At 40.5% G+C, this 19,667-nt stretch overlaps 1 protein-coding gene and 1 long non-coding RNA gene across 2 annotated transcripts in view; one reads left to right on the top strand and one right to left on the bottom strand.

Annotated features, from left to right (window-relative positions):
- The window catches only part of LOC125284140, a 73,105-nt gene extending 59,770 nt beyond the window's left edge, over positions 1–13,335 (top strand). Inside the window, exon 4 of the long non-coding RNA XR_007191833.1 lies at positions 13,207–13,335. This is a non-coding gene — a long non-coding RNA (uncharacterized LOC125284140). The remainder of the gene's footprint in view (positions 1–13,206) is intronic.
- Positions 13,336–13,716: 381 nt separating this feature from the next.
- osr1 (odd-skipped related transcription factor 1) lies at positions 13,717–19,303 on the bottom strand. Its single transcript, XM_048227924.1, has 3 exons — positions 19,063–19,303; positions 14,999–15,715; positions 13,717–14,566 (listed from the first exon to the last, which is right to left on the bottom strand). The coding sequence occupies exons 2-3, from the start codon at positions 15,667–15,669 to the stop codon at positions 14,434–14,436; spliced, it is 804 nt and encodes a 267-aa protein (XP_048083881.1). The 5' UTR covers positions 15,670–15,715; positions 19,063–19,303; the 3' UTR covers positions 13,717–14,433.
- Positions 19,304–19,667: the final 364 nt, after the last annotated feature.

Below are 19,667 nucleotides of genomic sequence, written 5' to 3'. Positions count from 1 at the left end.
GTATCAGGAAGAAGCCCAACTCCCATGTAAGATAACCCAGTGGATATTTTAGAGAGCTGTGTTCTGCAGTCACTGTTTTACAATGTGTAGTAGAGACCCAACCCCATTGGGAGACAAGGAAGATAACCAGAAGAAAGATTCCAGATAGACTTACATAGCAAAACTCAGTTGGAACCATTCCAAAGATTACTTTAGGCACTTTTTCACCACTGAAGGAACTCATGGGGCACCTTTGTCCATTTTTCCATTGCAGGAACTGCCTGTGTCTCTTTTAGGACAGTTTTTCGGAGTCAAAGTCAAAGTCAAAGTCAGCTTTATTGTCAATTTCTTCTGACCAGGTTAGGTATTTCTGTTCCCACGGCACATATTTTACCAATTTTAAGTCCAAACAAACATAACATTCAAGTGATGAAGAACAAAAATAGGGGCATATAATAATGTCAGCAAAATTTTGTTGAAATTGTGCATAGACAGTCAATAAAAAACTAGTTCAGGCCAATAAGAGGCTTGGGTAGTTCTGTTTGACCTGAATGAAAACATAAAATCTTTTCAGGACAACAACACCAAGTTGTAAAGTGTACAAGTGTGCAAGTGTGCAGATCGAGCTGCTCCAATGGATGTTAAGCTGAGGGTGGAGGGGGGAGAGGAGGGAGAGAGTTCAGCATCCATAGATAGATAAACAGATAGATTGCATCACTTTTTTTGGTCGCCTTATTGATCCATCTATCTATCTGAGGGAGAGGATGCTCTCAATGGTGCCTCGGTAGAATGTGGTCATAATGGCTGGTGGAGCACTTGCTGCGCCTGAGTTTCCATAGGAAGTACGCTTCTCTTAGCCAGTGATGCAGTGTTGGTGGTCCAGGAGAGGTCTTCACTGATGTGCACCCCAGAATTTGGTGCTGCTCGCTCTCTCCACCACAGCACCCGATGGTCAGTGGCAGGTGTTGAAACAACAATCTCTTTGGTCTTGCTGGCGCTCAGCAGGAGGTTAAACAAGTCGCATCTGACCAGGTTAGGTATTTCTGTTAGCACTGAAACTGCTGGGTGATGAAGAACAAAATAGGTATGTCAGACCATCCTGATCTGCGATAGATAGATAGATACTTTATTGATCCATCTATCTATCTGAGGTGCCGTGGACGTTTACAGGAGTAGCTCCCTGATGGGCCCATTCAGATTTTCAGTTTTCATTGTGATGCAGGAACTAACCCTAGCCTCAGCAGATCAGTCTGGCAACTTTTCAAACAAAGAGAATTTGGAGCAGTTCACCAAACGAACGTCCAATCAGCGTCCAATTGGCTTTGAGGCGGGTTGAGGTGTGACGCAACGAACAACATGACGGCATCCACAGATGAGATGAGCATAGCTATTATATCGCGCAAGTTTTATTCAAATTAGAAAGTATTCCTGGGTAAGCTGTGAAGCTATGAGTCTCAGCCATGCAGCTGGGAGGAATGAATGACACAGACATCCTCCACGGCCGATTCCAGTTCATAATGGAGGAATATACTTTCTTCAGAAGTGTAGGGCCTACCGTGAAAACTTGATGGGAATTGTCGTTGATTAGGTTCATATCACATACAAATGGTAAGTTAAAACATCTTAACGTTAGTTACGTTACCTAACTTAATTGTATGTTAAACGAAGGCATTAGAAGAACACTTTGTTCATCTAATTGGTTGATTTGGCCCATCGATAACCACCAGGTGGTGATAGACAGATGGTTTATCCAATCAGCTAACCAGTATTTCCGCCCCTTCCCAAAAGTTCTTCAATGAAAAGTTCCCAGATGGATATGCGGAGCAAATCCATCTGGCGGAGTCAGGTTAGGAACTAATGGACCTAAGTGACATACCTATTTTGTTCTTCATCAGCAGTTTCAGTCACCTCAGAGCTCCTGCAGTCAAAAAGCTTGGTTAAGATAGGTTTACCTGGGCAAACTAGTCTAGTCTGGGAGTAATTTGGGATTACTTGGTTAAATTAGTCTAGTCTGGGTGAGATAAAGTCACGTTATTGTTCTGTACTAGAACAATATGAGTGATTAATTGTTCCCAGGTTGTGATATGATGTTGCCTTATGGACTTGTATTACACATTGCCTAAAACATATATTTCAGTAGAGCAAAACAATATCTTTTTTTGAAAATAGCAGGGTTATGTCCTATTAGACAATGGAAAGAACTGTTGCCAGTTCACTTCCTAGCACAACTACTGTGGTCAAGTTATTTGGTTACAAATGATGAGCCTTTTAATCAAGGAGTACAGGTAATTTTCACTGTATTTCTGGACATTGTGATTTTCAGACTATTCTCTGGGGTTCCTCACTGTCAGCAGTCCTATAAGATCCATGCTTCCAAGGGGTAAGAGTCATTACAATGTAGAACAACAACACCAGATGTAGCAGGTTGTGATGTTAATACTTTCAAGGATCAGTTGCATATTTTGAGAAAGAAATGTATTTGGTTGCATACTTCTCTGGTTTCTTTTCAAATTGAGTAGATATTCCTGGCAGCCTACAACTTCCTGTACTTTTAACATAATTAAACAAACATGTTTGTGTTGCAGTAATCCATTTGCTTCTCGCCAATTTTTAAACCTGCTGCTTGTCAGGCTTTATGCATTTTAAATTGCCCCAATGGACGTGAATACCTCGGGGTGTTCAATGGAAAGTCTTGAATATTACAATGTTGTGGGCAAATCTTACCTCCCAATTGCAACAGCACCTGTTACTGCTAGAAACTTCAGCCAAACCAAAAACACTGCATTTCCTCAGAATTTAGACTGTAAAAGAGAATTGGATGCATCTGTTTAACAGCCTCTCTAAACATTTCCCAACTATTTTCTTCAGCCACATTGGATGCAGCCATTCTTTTCGAAATTAAACAATTGCGTTTGTGAAGTAGGTTTTTTGAGCCACTTGTTTACAAGTGATAGGAGGCCTTACTCAAAGAACCAATGTCTTGAGCAACATTGCACAGCATATTAGAATTGCTCAGTGTTAAGGAAACATCAAAACAGTAATTAATTGAAAACATTCATTATCAAATGAAAAATCTAGCAAATTGCTTTGATACAAACAATAAAGAAATTGTAAAGAAATAAAGTGTCTAAAACTTAGACTGTTTAGTGTGAGTTGCTTTAAAAAAAAGGTCTCTAATCTTGTAAAATGCATGAATGCCTTCATTATTGTGCAACTCCTCTGATTTATTTTGGCCTTGGGTTTTACGACACAATTTATACTTCCAGTTTAAAAGGCCAAAATATGAAGCATGGTGGTGGTAGGCAAGCGTAACATGAAAATCCATTTCAGTGTGATGTACATTCAACAGGCTTTCCATGGGCTAGTGAGGGGTGTGCCATCTAATATTACACACAAAAAATATACTTTTCTTTTTGAAAACCAATATAATCTAGTTCACTACTTATAGTGAAAGAATGAAATAAAATATGACCCCTGGCTTCCTTAAAATCAAATGCTGTATGCATTCACTAAATTTAAAATATATGCTATGTAAAATACACGGCAAGAATGTGTTGTACGTGTTCCATAATGTCAGTGAATGTCATTGTGCTTATTTGGCTGTTAATCAGAAGCCTATAGGATGATGCTAATCAACTCTCAGCATCTTTTCTGGTAACATACTTCCTTTAGGGCCAGTGATGTTGGCCAGCCTTCTGATTAATATAATTGGCAATGTCCTGTTAAGGTTAAGCTAATAGGCTGCAGTCCACAGCTGGCTGTGTTCGTTGTCACCACCGTGTAACCAAATCCACTGTGACAAATCATCAGATCTATTGGCCATGGTTTTTGGGATGGCCTAAATTTAAAAAAGACTCAAGGTTTCAGGCAACATGGCCCTCCACAAACTGTATGGACTAATTTCACTCACTCGTTTTTACATGTACAGCATGGCACAGAGTGGGTTCCTTTTTTTTCCCACGAACCACACAATGTGTCGGTCACACAAGGCACTACCCCACCAAAAGCCCAAACCCCTAGCTCCTTCATCTTTGATGAAAGGGAATTTGCCTACTCTCTGCCTACTCTCAGTCAAAATGAAGTGCACTGGAGGAATTAAGTAAACCATCAACATATGCTACCACATCCAGGATATCACAAAGAGAAATCTTCAATTAAAGAGAATCGAATTATAGCAAAGCACTCAGCTCATGTCGAATTTGTCACATGGGAAAGTTATGCAGCCCTTGTGCAATTTTGCTGATCTGGGAGAAAAAAAAAAGCAATATTACGTTATTTGGAATTACCTCACTGGTTTGGCTGTTTTGATGAAGAATGTAATGGAATCCAAGATGAAATTCAATCAAAGGACTTTATGCCTATCTATGAATTCAACTGACATTAACTTTGGCAGTGAGACGTCTAATTGGAGCCCAACCTAACTTCATGGTGACTATTTCAACAGCTGAGGGTGAGCTATGAAGTTTACGTAAGCCCATGGAACTGTTCTGCATCTGTACAGCACTGGCCTGATCTTACAACTGATGGGCCAAGTCAAAAGCCATTTGATGCAGCAAGATAATGATGTGGAACAGATTGACCATGCAAACATCTCAATATGTTAAGTGCTGAAGTCACTCTGTTACAATATAGTTCTGAAGGAACACATATTTGTTTTTAATCACAGACCAAACTATAAAAGGGGAGTTATTTATAGATCTGAAAAAAACAGATATTTGTTTTTAATCAAAGACTAAAATATAACAGTGGAGATATTGCTAACAATCTACTTCAGTTTCCCATTTGGGGTCAAAATAGTTAGACATTTCATGTGCTGAAAATGTGCAATGTATTTTATGCAATCACTTAGTTTTTCAGGTATAATTCTCTGAAAATGAGAATTTTACATCATAGAAGCGAATCATATATTCTATATCAGGGCCGTGTCCCCCCAAAATTCAGATATGACCAAAATATGGCCAAATTCTCACAAACCTTGGTGGAAAAGTGTAGCACAGGCTAAGGAAACCCTATTCATTTTTGGAGCCGATCAGACTCAAAGGGAACGTCAAAGTATTGTCCATATTGTAGGCCTAGCCTATTTTCTCGCAATGATAGCGAAAGTGAAACTTAGTGCCCTTTTAGTGTAAATTATTCATTTGTGCGTCCCTGTGTCATTAACTTAATGTTTAAAGGGACACCAGGCAACGTTTTCGTGTTAATTAATCATCTTCGTAAGTCGGTATATGGTTAAATGACTCATTACGGGGCGAATGAAGGCTCTCTCGCCCGCCCCTACTGCCTGTAGGAAGAATATCCCACTTGCAAGTTCGGTGTATCCTACCCGCCGACCGAAGCAGGGGAGTTTCGTAGAGAAAAAGCATCAGGCTTGCCTGGTGTCCCTTTAATGTTTTAAAACATAAATAATCCATTCATATTCTAGTAGTAATGTCAGAAATTAAACTGTTTACAAGCCTCTTAGAAATGGTTGTTGCATCTTGCATGTCACATTTAAATGTGCACTCATGCATCCATGCAGGCAAAAGTAGGACTGGTTAGTAACGAAGGTAAGTGACATTATAGCAGTTTTTCAAATGTGGCGATGGCACACAACTTGGGAAAACGTTTGCACTATGCACTGGTGGTGGTGGCCTGAAGTTAATGTGAATCGCGGACAATAACCAAAGGAAGAAATTTGCACCTCCATTCACTGAATAAAGGCTGTGGTAGTGTTTCTACATGTTGGCACAAAACATAATTTCTGTCAGAAAACAAGTAGGCTATAATGCATGGGGTAACGTGAGGTGAGTCAGACAGAAGAGAGGCCTGTATTAGTAGCCAATTCCTAAATCCTGAACATGTCAAACTATGTTAAAATTGTGTGATTAGCCACCAGCATAATAAAACAAAATCCCGGGAGAGAAACCTCCAGACCCCCATGTAATTCTTATTAGGCTATAGGTCCAAACCTATAAGTCTAAGCCTTAGTTAAAAAAATCCTCAGGTGTGAGTAATTAGTCAAAGAGCCATAGCATTCTGTGTAATATAGAGGTTAACAAAGATACTCTTGTTTGTACATTTTGGAGACAAATGGAGTCATACCACAGGCCTACTGTATGTCCAGGGATGGATTACTGAATGGGCCTACTGGGCCCAAGGCCTCAGCGTGAAGTTGCTTCTTTTCCATCCTTTTCTCTTTCCACAAAACTCACCAGAAGTCATCATTTAAGGGGATATACATATATTTTTTAAACTACCTTGCCCCTATCTTAACAGAGGGGGGGGGCTTTTTGCATCTGTGCCTAGGTGTTCATAATCCATCCATGCCTATGTCTGTCAAAAGTTTGGAATGCTCTAATCTTAACTAATGACATGTTTGGGATTTTTAATAATATTTTTGCATGGTGGGAAATGTATTGAAATTCTGTTTGGGGGTCCCTCTGACCCCACCACAGATTTGTCCCCCCCCAATGTTGACATGGCTACGGCCTTGCTCTATGTATAATCTCTACAAAAGTTGAAGGGTATAAAAATAGCTGTACTTTAGAACTTGTGGAGGGTGGAATAGGATGGATAGATGATAACAAATTAACGAGTTCTATGCAGTCACCATCTGACAATATCTGATCTCAGATCAGGGCCCTGATTCACTTCAGAAACAGCAGCCTCCCAGGGGAGTCCTCAGGTCCCCCCAGCTGGGGCTACTGACCTCATGTGAATAACCCTCACCAAAATCATCCACTCATATTACAGTCACCCCTGTCTGTCCATGGTGCATCCTATTAATTGCATAATATGTGGTACCAAATCTCAGTTCTCATCTTTCCTAATTGCAGCACACATCACAGTTTTGTTTCATTCTTCCAAAGCAGTACAGTCTCCCAAATACATAATGTCTTTTTGTATTCATGTTAACCTCTCCCTAATAACTTATTAAGCTTTTTATTTCCTTCATGCCTTTTATTCTTTTTAAGCCTCAGCTGCCAATCAGATATTTTGCCGGGTCAGTGTGTGCTGAAGTGTGACGGGTTATTGGACGTGAGGTGGACTTCAGAGCCTTGTTTAAAAGGCCTTGATGAAGGGGCATGATTGAGCTGGAGAGGTCTGGATATAAATATCATGTTCAACTATGTCATACTGAACATTGGGAGGCCAGTGGAAAATACCCAGGTTTTATGACTGAACTTGACGTGCCTTCTTTATTTCACAACTGTAAAAATGGCATTTGTTCTTTCTCTCATGAATTCAAGACATAGAACACATAATACCACACAGACACAATGTAACAGCCAATAAATATAGCTGTCTGTGTCACGTATTCTTCCACTGACATGGAGAGTGGCATTTGTGCTTTTATACGAGCTGTGCATTAAGTGGCAAAGTTGTTTGGTGAGTCAACACAGAAATAACTAATCTAAGATGGCCTTTGTTGTTTGGTCCCGTGCCAAAGACTTTTTATAAGTCTTTTGTACACTGTGTAGCCATAGCTTAATATTTGTATTTGAAAGTCTAAAGTGTACTGAAACATATTCATTTCAATCATCGCAGTTGTGTTGCCATCTGGAAAAATACAAGCTAGGTTTATTGCTGTAATATTTTATCATATTGACTGCACAAAGCGGTGAATGGGCACAGAGATCATAGAGATGAATAACAAGCTGAAATAGCCTTGAAAAATGAAATATCATTCATATTCTCAATACAGCAGTATTCATTGTTTAGTTGGAACTGAAGCAGGAGTCCGTTTTTCTCCATCATTCCATCACTCAACCCTGTGAGACAACAGCCTTTTAGGGTATCGGTTGATTTATTTGTTATTCTGAGATGAACTCATGTATAGCTGACTGTTCACCACCTAGTTGAACAAACTTATCACAAATCAGCAGACCTTTACACTGCTGATAGTAGCAGGCTTTACATAATGTATTGATATGCGTAGATGTCTGACATCTGATCTGGCATCGATCCATGTCATCACCGGTGTCATCTGGGATCTCACTGACAACTTACTCAACTGTCATCTGTCTGCCATCATGTCATCTTTTCTTTTATTTTCCCATGTTTACCCCCTTTTTAGTCTGTATTAGGCCTAACTATTATCCACTCATAAGATATTATGTGTGGAAATGTTGCCTTTTCGATATAAACAGAAAAAGAGGCTATATTCTTAGATAGGCCTGTGTCTTTTATGTGTTTAAGTAAATTGAGTTAAACAACTTTGATAATGGATTTCAATGAACTGTGGTTGCACCATAATGGCCATAAAAACGGCTCAAATTCCAGTGCAAATTGCAGACGGGGGTATTATTGCCCATATTATATTATTTGACCAGTAACGCATCTTATTGGTCCTGAAGGTAATAGCTTTTCTTCTTTCTGGCTTTGCTTTGCATTTCTCAGGGCCTAGCGCCCACTAAAATTATTCTTCAAATATATTTGAGATTGTTTCTTGCAATTATATCATAAACCTGCTTTACCGCAATAAATTTGTATTTCATGAAGTAATACCGAGTCTTGGGCATGGGAATATTTATTTTTTGGAACACTATAGGCTTAGGTAATAGGCCAAACTAGTGTATCTCGATTGTGCTCGCAAAGTGTTAACCTAATGCAGAATTTATTGAGATTTATTATTTGATGAACCAAGCCCCTTTAGGCTCATTTTTATATTTCATGCTGTCAGATCTGTCATTCATTTTATTGTTTTGAATTTATTACATTTACTGTTTGGTTTGATTGTCTTGCAAAAAAATAAAACCTATCATTCCAAATGGGGTAAATAACCATTTGGAGGCAGTTTGAGAGGTCAGGAGGTGACAAAAATAATGCTGGGAAATACCTCACGTTTGAATTGTTCTTTCCTCCTAAAATAATGTGTTGTTTTCACTTGATTTCAACTGTGACATTTTCCCATGTGCCTAGTGTACAACGGCCATTGGCTTTCATGACTATTACTGGCAATTTTACTTTTCATCCTTCTCAGAAAAGGACATGCACTCTTAGAATCATGCATGAAAAGGAATGTTTGGACCAGTTACTTACACTCACCAGATGATTCTTTATGGTTAAGTCAGCAACCAGTATCACAGAAGCCAGGTAAAATAATTTATTATCTTTATTTTCCTTACCGTATAAAATGCCCCCCTGTACTATTTTAGCTGTGATCTACAGTTTGTATGTTAACCTCTTAGTTAGCAAATTACTGTCTGCCCGTAACCAAAAGTCCTAAGACACCTAAAAGGCATTGGTGTCAGAGGCTCCTGACTGCAGACATTTATACTGGTCATCATTTCAGAAAGAACTCTGTGGGCAATTACTACTGTAGCCCATGTTTTTTATTCTGTTCCTCTTTTTATTATTTTCCTCTTTATGTTAATTGCGTCTTCATTTTGTAGACATTGACCAATATCTTCAGTTTCATAGCTTAGATGTAGTCTCGTCTTGGTCAAAACAGGAAATCATGAAGCACTGACAAAAAGTTACATGAGGGTTTACCAAATGACCATGATGTTCTTCACTCGTTTGTTGACCAATCTAATAACCTCTAATAATGTCCAATAATGGCTCCTGGTTCACATTAATGGGGTTGTGCCGCAGGAAATCTCTTTTTCTTCTTGGCTTTGAAATTAGATATGTCGATGTAACCAGGGGACACACAGGGTTTTTCAAATTGGACTGTTCCCTTCCTTGCCTGTAATGGCCATAGAAAATAAATGGTCATAGAGCACGGGCAAATTAGACAAATGTATTGTTTCTGCATCACATTGCCCTCATTTACTATTAGCTCCCATTCCTGTTAGCGATCTAGCAATACACCTAGAAGATGCTTAGAGATGTTAGCCTAGCAGAGTGAAGCTAATTGCATGTAAAATGTACTATCAAAATGAAAACGCAGCTGCAAAATCAGCATATATTTTTCCTGTAGGGTTTTCAGCCCATGCTAGAACATCATGAGAAAGCCAAAAGCATCTCAGGGAAGGTTATGAAATAATTCAAAAGTCTATGACATGACTCCTTTAAATTTAATTGATTTTTTTGTATATGACTTTAACTCTGTGAAAGGCCATATTATCAGTGTTCATGCATTAGCAGTGTGTGTGCCGTGTTTGTGCGAGCCATGGAAACAAAATGTCATTGGGCGGTTAAACACCTGATCAAATTCACAGACTGGAGTGATATATGACACATTTATAGTTCACGTCCTAAGCATTCAAAGAAAATTTGTTCTCCTTTTTATGTGTGAAGTTTTCACCATTAAGGGTATTATTCTTTCCAAGTTTTTCTATGGTTGTTAGGGTGTTTTTACAGTCCTGGATGAATCACCTCTAATTTTCCCTCTGGAGTACCAGTCCTTCCTGTCAACCAGCTGAACATTTTATATATAGTGCAGTGTTGACAATGATATTGTGTGCGCCTTGTGCTGCTAAGGTGACGGGGTTGCCGACCAAGTGGACGCCATTTTCATCGAGACCTGCTTTCACCTCCCAGGACTTCCTATGTTCTTTTCTAAAATTGGGGGGCCACATCTTTGCCCGGTCGATTTCCCTTTTCCTTACCGGAGGAAATGAGGGGGGTGGGGGGTGCGGGCCCCTCAGGCTGTAGCGTCTGTCAGCCTGTCGTCTGCTCATCCTGTCGCCCTCCGTGTCACCCCTGGCCAAGGCCCTAAACTTGTCAGCACCACCGCCACCGTCCGCTGCCTGCAAGGCCTTCTGGGAAGCTCCTCTAAATCACATCATTGAAATCGACAAACAGTAGTTGCTAATGACATCACGGCCAGACAAAGTAGGCTTTTTAAAATCCCCAATGGCACAAGGACTAAAAAAAATAATAAAATGCAGCTGCATTAGGAAATGGCCAGTGGTAGAAAGAAACACCTCCGGAGGTGCTGTTATTATTGTTTTCCCCCCTACTGCTTACGCACCTGTGGTGGACTGGCTGGTAGTCACGTAGCCCGCGGCCAGCATGGCGCTCCCCGTCCAGCTGTGTCTGCTGTGCCATCGGGTGCCGCGTGTGTCCCTGGCTCTCTCGGCCAAGGGTCAGGGAGACGTTGATGGACAGATGGGTTCCTGACTTCTAGAGGGCCGGTGAACAGCGGGGCTTTCCATCCTGTGAACTTGCCCTCCCCCTCTGTAGCAACCGCCGAGCTTCTGCCATAAGGCCCATCAACCTTGTCATAAACATTCTCACGCACCTCAGAGCCGCTGTGGGGATATGGGCCTCGGACAGAAGTTCAGTTCTCCCATTTAACATCTTCAGTGTTTTGGTATGTCACAGGTTGATCATTGAAATGAAGGAAGGGGAGGGGAGGGTCTGATTTTTGGGTGGAGACTGTGGCGTATGGCCTTGCAGTTTCACCAGTGGACATTGATCTGGTCATCGCTCTTCACTTCCTGAGGTTATACCATAATTTAATATGTACAAATTAAAAAGTATTTTAACAGCATTGTGTATTGTAATTCATTGTGTTAGAACAGGTAAAATTGCTAACCAGTAACTTTTCTAGATCAGGAACCGTTTTGTTAGGAACAACAAACACATCAACCGCACTAACCAATGACAGGCCTGTACCACCTTTTCTCTTGTCAGTTGGTGTCATGGTCATGAAAACTTTGTCTTGAGGATGTGGACTTTCCTTTCAGTGGTATTTCTCCACCTCTCTCTCTCTCTCTCTCTCCCTCACCCTCTCTTTCTCTCTCTTTCTCACTCAGTTCCTGGAAAGGAAAGACCACAGTAGCTCTGCAGTGTCCCCACTGACAAAATCAGTGAACTTCAAGGAAGTCAGGGGGCTCAGACACATTGAAACATTTACACTCGATTTCAATATGTGGAGTCATCAAGTTATCTTCCTTTTATTACACAGCTGTAGGCTGTATGGTCTGTCAGTTAGATATACAGACATATTAAGCTGTTTGGAATGATTTACCTAATTTTTATAATGTTATTTTTACACAAGAATCCTACATTAAGGATATAAGTGTTGGTCTTGAAAAAAAATAAAATGCTTTAACAAGGCTGTGGTTTAGATGAAAATATAGGAGATATCCAGTTTCAGAAAGTGGTTATTGCTGTATTCCCTATGTGGACACACCTTTCACTGGTAAATCTTACTCAATAGGAACAGCTGGTGTAACCACTGGACTTGGTTATGCACAGAAATGTATCAAAGAGTGTTTATTCTTGCTTATGCTCACAAAACCAAGTGAGGACATGGGAAATATGACTGTAGTGAGAGGGAACAAAATGTAATGTATCTTCGAGTCACTTTGCATACAATAATTCAGCATGCCGATTGGATCCAAAGTAAATGCCAGTTTAATTGGCATACCTTCAAGTGTATTTTCCTGACTAGAACTGTTCTATATTTGATTAAGTAATATACACACACTGTTTGTGTGGTTAGTGAACAGACTGGCCTTGCTGTGTTTTAGCCTAAAGAAAGCCAAAGGAACTGGAGCTTAGCTTTTTGTACTAACAGTGTGTATTTGTGTGTGTGTGTCTCTCTGTCTGTCCGTCTGTCTGTCATAGTCTGTGTGCCTGTGTCCTTTGTGTGTCTGTATTTTTAGGGAGAGTTTGTGAGGTCTGTGAGCTATTGTAAATTCAAATTGTGTTAAATGAAGAATTATTTTAACAAACGCACTTATGAATATGGATAACAGCACCAAATATGTTGTGTTGCGTTTGTTCTGATATATATTTTTCCTCAGGCTACTTGCATGTTAGACATATTTGAGCTTTTTTGGATTTTGCCTGTACACTGTACAAGTCCAAATCGATCTGATTTGGCAACACAATTGTAACCACTAAATCAGACCTGTTAAGAGCTATAGATTGAGGTTGATAGGCGCTAGCAAATCTAAAGCTGATGATACATGGGGCAACTTTTTGGGCAATGTTGTTGAGGAATGTTCCTCATTATGGCATGTTCCAATTGATATTGGGCAACAATTTCTTTTCTGAAGAACTTTAATTATCAGTGGGCAAAACCTGATTATCATCCAATCAGAATAAATGGAACTGGTTATATGGTTGCCCAGCAACCTTGCTCAAAAAGTTGCCTCATCACCTTAAGAGATCAATGTGTGATTGAGCCCAATAGGTAGAACAGCGTATGTCCTTCCTCAGCTAACAATTCACATAATGGCAACTTTACAAGATAAGTCAACTTGTTTAACATCAAAAGGATTGAGAGAATGTGTGTGTGTTCTCAATGTGTTCCTGAGAGTTGTGTTTCATGTTTCCAATATGCAGGTCTGATGGTCGTGATCACACCTGGCTTTTGTATACTGATGTGTCTGGCCTTCACTGCCACGGTAAGCCCTTTCACATTGGATCCCCAATCCACACTGATGTGTAGTGGTGTTAACAACCGCAATCAAATTTAGGATATCAGATCAAAATTGGGATGTATATTGGAAGAGAACTGTGAAGAATCCATATATCCCTAAATTAAGCCCTTAGAGCTCATGATTGCCTATTGTGTATTGTGAATTTACCACAAGATAAAAGGCCTTTTTCTTTCTGTATGTTTTACACTGTACTGTGTTTACTGCTATTTTATGTCATAACAGTTCCTTTGAAAACCTTTCTGCCACCACAAATATCCTCCACACATCCAGCTTGCATACAATAGCCAACAGGCACTAAACCATACTTAGAAAATACTGTGTAGGAATGTTAGGTCCATTCTATCAAATGTTAATGCACCTTAATGATATATTAACAATGTGACACCCACCCAAAACATCCACAGTGAACTTGTTTAGAAAATGACTATTTATTTCTTAAAATAAGTTTAGGGGATCCAGTGATATATGTAAATAAACAATAATCAGGTTAAAGTGCCAAATAACAGTTATACAAAAAGGAAAATCTGTACAAAAATTACAATGGAATGTTGATTTCTCACAGAAGAGACAATGGCTATGTGTCATTGGCCGTCACCATAAGCTTGCAGATACTGCTAAGGACTGCGTATTTCATTTCATACATGCCTCTGAACAACAACAGAATAACCTGTCCAGGGCAGAGTCAACACAAGGACCAAGATCACATTCAATGGATCCATTCTAATTCTGACCGCGGGTCTTTTCCCAATAACCTCTTACACTGTAACCCATGACAAGAGTTCTCCAAACAAAACAGTTTTTACAAACCCCGAAAACAAAACAGCCGACACAGTATTGTGAAAAAAAAGTCCAATGTGTCCCTTCTGTTGAGTCTCGGCGCATTATTTAAATTCCAGGTTATTCAATAGCACTTTTGGCAGAAGAATTGCTGTCTCTCCATGATACAAGAATTTCTGTCCCTTTTTTCTCGGAATACTTTCACATATCCCTCTTTGGTGTGATCAAAATGTGTATAGTTTACACTATGTTCATGTTGCCCAGGAACAATGCTGTCTCTGTGCCTTGTCATTTTTGCTGGTCGTTGTTCTTCCAGTGTCCCCGTAACGCTTGTTTGTTTTGGCCGTTGACGTCACTTTATCTTGGCAGGCTTCAGCTCCTTGACCTGCATGTGCAATGTTTTGTGGACCGCCAGCGTCCTCGACTGACAGAATCCCTTCCCGCACTCTTGGCATTTAAAAGGCTTCTCTTTTGAGTGAATGTATCTGGAGGGCAGAACAGACAAAAGAGGGAATGTTATATGACAGCACAATAGTTTATCTTATTGTGCTCAGGGAGCCACAGACATGCTCGGTCCTAAAGCGCTATCCATAAAAGAAACATCTGTCAAGCACATTTAAAAGCATGCTCATGTATTAATTATGAACAATAAAATGCTTAACGGCTGTATAATATATGGTGATTCACAAAATGGTAGAAAAGGTTTGTGTTAAGGATTGCTCTGAATGTGTGAACACTGTCAATGTAATGTTTCCAATTTTCTATTCTATAGATGTAAGAGAGAAGATACTTAAGGCAGCATCACTTCTGGACACAAAGTTCCTCTGAGCATAACTGTCCATTTTTACTCATGACATGTTGCTAAAACTAACCTAATTCTTACTTTCCATTTGGAGTTGTAAACAGGTTAGACATACCTGTGATCTCTCAAGTGATCCTGTCGCCGGAAGGCTTTGTGGCAGATGTCGCAGGTGTATGGCCTCTCGTCTGTGTGTGTGCGCTCGTGAATCAGCAGGTTGTAGGACTTTGTGAAATGACGTCCGCAGAACTTGCACACAAACTCCTTCTTGGTCTTGGACGGCAGGCGCCCTCGGCTGGGCTTCCTCTCCGGGGAGAGCTTGGCCACGTCCAGCAGGCAGCCCAGTGTGGGCGGATGGGGCGTCTGCGCGCTGGCACTCAGATCCTCCGCCTTCAGGGGGTCCTCCTGGGTTGCAGCAGCTGCCAGGTTGGCAAAGTCGAACCGGGGCTTGTTCTTGGAGGAACCGCTGCCAGTGCTGCCAGGGCCGTTCCCCGAGGAGTCCTGCTTGTTTGGCTGGACCAGGTGTGGAAAGAGAGGGATGGAGGGCAGGGGAAACCGGGCATCTACCAAGCCAGGAAGCTTGGAGAAAGTGCAGCGGGGCAGGGCAAAGGGCGGGTAGCCCAGAGTCCACTGATGCAGGTGTACGGCGTGCAGGGCACTGAAACTGTAGATGCTGGGCACGTGGTCCGACGGGAGCTGGAAGCCGTTGGACGTCTGCAGAAGGGAGTAGTTGGCCAGCTGCAAGGATGGATGGAGCGGGACTGGAGCTGGAAGGGTCTTACTTCCCATGTTTGTCAAACGTTGATCAAACCACAAGGGACTGACAGGGTAACGTCTTGTGAAACACAGAAAGAGAGATCGTATTAGACAAACCGGAAGGAATAAAGTTGATTATAAATTCCCTTGGAGATAAATTTCCATTAGCTCAAAAATAAATGAGGCGGTCATTAAATTTAATCACCACCACCACTCCTGGGACACATACAAAATCCCCTGTTTACACACATGCATTGGATAAGAGGAAGGGAAGGGGATAAAATGAGAGGAACAAAGTGTCTGATGGAAAGGAGAGATACAGTGATGGAGAGATAGAGGTCTGATAGGCAGCAGAAGGCAAAACACACACACACACACAAACACTGTTTCAGGGCCTGCCAGACGTTAACGTGTGTTTGGCGTAGGCGTCGCCCCGCTTCCAGAAATTGTGCCCAGAGCTATTCACCTCAAAGACACTATTCACTGAGGTAACATACCTCAGTGAACAATTTCATCAAGTCTGATAGGAGAGACACAAAGAACAATCAGGCTCTATTGTGTCTGCATTTGATGGGCAGATGGAATATTTATATGGAACAAATCTTCAGGGAGCCCCAAGATTTCTGGAGGACAGTAAATAATTATTTACATTTTTATGACTGAAGCATAATTTGAGTCTGGCCCCTGCCATAACTCGCATGTGTCAAACGTGTGTCTTAAATGTTAATGCAGTGGAGAGTAATCTGCCGTAAAATGTTCGTTTCTTCCCCCACATTGCCATTCAATAAACTCTCTGAGTTTGGATGTGTAGCAGAGTTTTCGCTATAAATAAAGAGTGAAATAGTACTAATTAGAGACTCTCAAGCTCAAAAGTCCCCCAGGGATTTATACTTTCTGATCATGACGCAGAAGTAATTGACTTTTACTTACGAGGTCATTAGGGGAGATCAGCGGTTGCTCCCCAACAGCACCATATCCTTAACCCTTTGATGTCTGCATACCATTTCATTGTTGGAAGGACAAAGGGTGAGACTGAGCAATCAAATTACGCACCCCAAGACACCTGAGCGTGATGATTGTTTACAACTTAGCCCGCAAAGAATACGCACTGATCAAGTTGTGCACACACCCACGTTTTAAATTTATGTAGTTCGACTATGACCAGACTAATGAATGTAGCTCTAATTCAACTCGCATCGGGCCGCACAACAGCATGCGCTCAATAACGGACAGGCCAGGGACGCTTCACTTCACACCAGTCCCTAAATCCTATGGAATTTGAAAGTTGCTGACCCAGGCGTTAATGACATTTCACAGAGACATTGTTGGCTAATTAGCAGGATTTCTGCAACGTTTCTGGCAAGAAAAGTCACACCAGCCAGCCCGCTTTGCTTCCCGCACGACATAAAGGATCAAACTCAGTACAACTTTCCTTCCCCGAGATTTATCTGAGCTAAGGTGATGAAAGGGTCCGTGAATCATGTTGGATTTTCTTTGCCCTCTGTGCTCTTGCTATATTTGGTGACAACGTCTTCTCCAGAGCAACTGCTTAGAGTACTGGAGCTTGCAAACTGAAATGGAAAGGCCTTGTTCTTGTAATGATGAGAGTTTTCATCCACAACCTCACATAACCCATGGTTCAGTGTGTTCAAGTCAGTGCAGTGTCTGTTATCCTTTCACTCTAATAGTTTCCGTTGTTGTGATGATAGCATAAAAGGCGTTAATTTCACTTGTGCCTTGGGACCTTCAAATGCTTTAACTTTTCCTAAAACCATTACAACTCTAAATGAGTATGTGTCACTTGTGAAACGGGGGAGAGATGCAGGGAGTGAGTTGTGTATTGTGTTAAATATGCAACCTCATAGACAGTCGGCATTCTGGTCGATTGCGCGGTAATTGCCACAAACGAGCTGATGCTTTTATCTTTACCAATAGCCTACAAAACAGGGGATGTGAACATTTAACGTAAGCTGAGAAAGCAAAGTGCAAGACACTCAATATTTAACATGGAGATAATCTAACATGACTGGATATACATGAATACAATGTAGAGAAAGACGATGAGAGAAAAAGGATGGAAGACAGAAGTAAACAGTGTCAGTCTTAAAGTAAACTGTCCTAAAAGTGGAATGGTTGGTGTAAAGGAGTAGTCACTCCAGGAACGTAGCCTGCAGAAAGAACACTAAACATAAATGCCAAAGTAAACATATGCTTTTTTTATGAATTTATGTATTTTGATGGTATTTATAGTTTAAATATTAATTTAACCGCAATAATAATAATAATAATAATAATAATAATACTGATAATAATAGTAATGATAATGCCAATAATAATGATAATAATTATAGTCACTGTTATTTAATAGAATCACTAAAAATAATTACCACAAAATTAAGGGGGCATATATAACGTCATCTATTACAAGGGTTAACCAATAAATTAAGTGGGATGAAATATCATAGCATCAATTTCCAAGAAAATTCAAAATTAATTTAGAGTAATATTTTCTTCACCAAGTAGTCCCACGACTAACGATTATTTCATAAAGAATTGAAAACAATTAATTACAGTGGCCTTTATTGCTAAAGGCTAGTAAAGGCTTTAATTATAATTTAATTGAATGGACTTGCTTCACAAACGCACGGCTACTTTATAGTAAGGACGGGTGTATGGTGCATGACTACTGTGCATGATGTGCATGGTAAATAGAACCAAAACAATACAATGAAAAGAACATAATAAATGCAAACTGGGGTCAAATTTCGTTTTTAAATCTGTATCAAAATCCAATAGTTAGCCTATAAATAAAACGAAAACGAAAATGAAATATGGAGATGCAACAACGTTTAAATCTGTACGCCAAAGGTGTCTGGTGAAAAGCACAAATATTAGTCAAACTATTACTTGATCCGTCCTGGCTGAAATTATCGATAGATTCCAAACGGTCTACCTTGCGAAAACACAAGGCTGTTTATTAAAGCGAATGTTGAAACGATTTCAGGCAGCGTGCAAGCTACATAACATCACTTAGCGAATGGATACTTTGCCCTCTGAAACATCACACCTGTTGATCGCTCCAGCATGCACGACAGTCTGACTTTTTAGCTACCACCGCAGCACCATTAATCGAAGGAAGTCCAGCACATCATGACAGTTTGCGAGTGGCATGGTCGCTTTCAGTATTAAAAACAGACAATTCCATAGCCCACTTAAAATGCCCGGTCTGCACGGTGTTTGCGAGCAAATCTCTATTTTAACGTAACCTGCCTGCCCCATGTTACATGTCATCCCTATATCCATGCTCTGCACCGTTTTTCAATTGTCATCATATCTATGAGTCTTCTACTACGTTAACAACAAATCAAAAGTTAGATTTTTAAGTAGCTTATGCTATCGTTGAAGACAAAACACTGCGATATTTACCAGGTTCAGAAGTTCTGAAGAACGGTCCAAGATTTCAGCGTTGTTGTCTTCAAGGAGCTCGTAGAGGAGTAAAACACTGTTGCTGCAAAACTTCTCAAGAGTTACAGGCCGTTCGTGTAAAAGTTTCTCGAACCAGATACTTCAACCAGCTTCTTCTACATGTCACCTCAGAGCTGACCATGTAAGTGCGTGTATGTCATAGCTGTTCCCACAAGTTGTAAGCGGGACGTTTTCAGGATGAGACTCTTTCACTCTCTTGCGGTTCCAAGTCAAACCGCCTCTTTATTGCCTCCACTTGCACATGCGCGTCATTCGGCCAACCTCCCCAACTAGAATGAAAAAAGAGTCGATGGATGGAGATTCATACTGTAAAGTAAAGTCAGTTGCATTCATTTAATGGGAGACCGATCAAGCAGTGGTATTTTAGGTGTCCTTTGGCAAAACATTATCAGTGTATTTTTCAATGTTTGTCATAACGCACAGTCTTAGACAGCACCATGGGGTAAAAGTAAACGGATAGTATGTCATTTTTTATTTAAAAAAAAAACCCATAAACGCAGTTCATAAATGTAGCCTGCAACAATATCTCTATATAAAATATGTTT

This window comes from Alosa alosa, chromosome 19 (assembly GCF_017589495.1).
Source record: "Alosa alosa isolate M-15738 ecotype Scorff River chromosome 19, AALO_Geno_1.1, whole genome shotgun sequence".
Classification (NCBI taxonomy): Eukaryota; Metazoa; Chordata; class Actinopteri; order Clupeiformes; family Clupeidae; genus Alosa; species Alosa alosa.
This window is presented reverse-complemented; position numbering and strand designations above follow the sequence as displayed.

Excerpts from the sequence above, each read along its gene's own strand:
- osr1 (XM_048227924.1), bottom strand. The coding sequence starts at position 15,669 with ATGGGAAGTAAGACCCTTCCAGCTCCAGTCCCGCTCCATCCATCCTTG. Across the intron at positions 14,567-14,998 it reads GATCACTTGAGAGATCACAG|ATACATTCACTCAAAAGAGA; the intron begins GTATGTCTAACC and ends TCTGCCCTCCAG.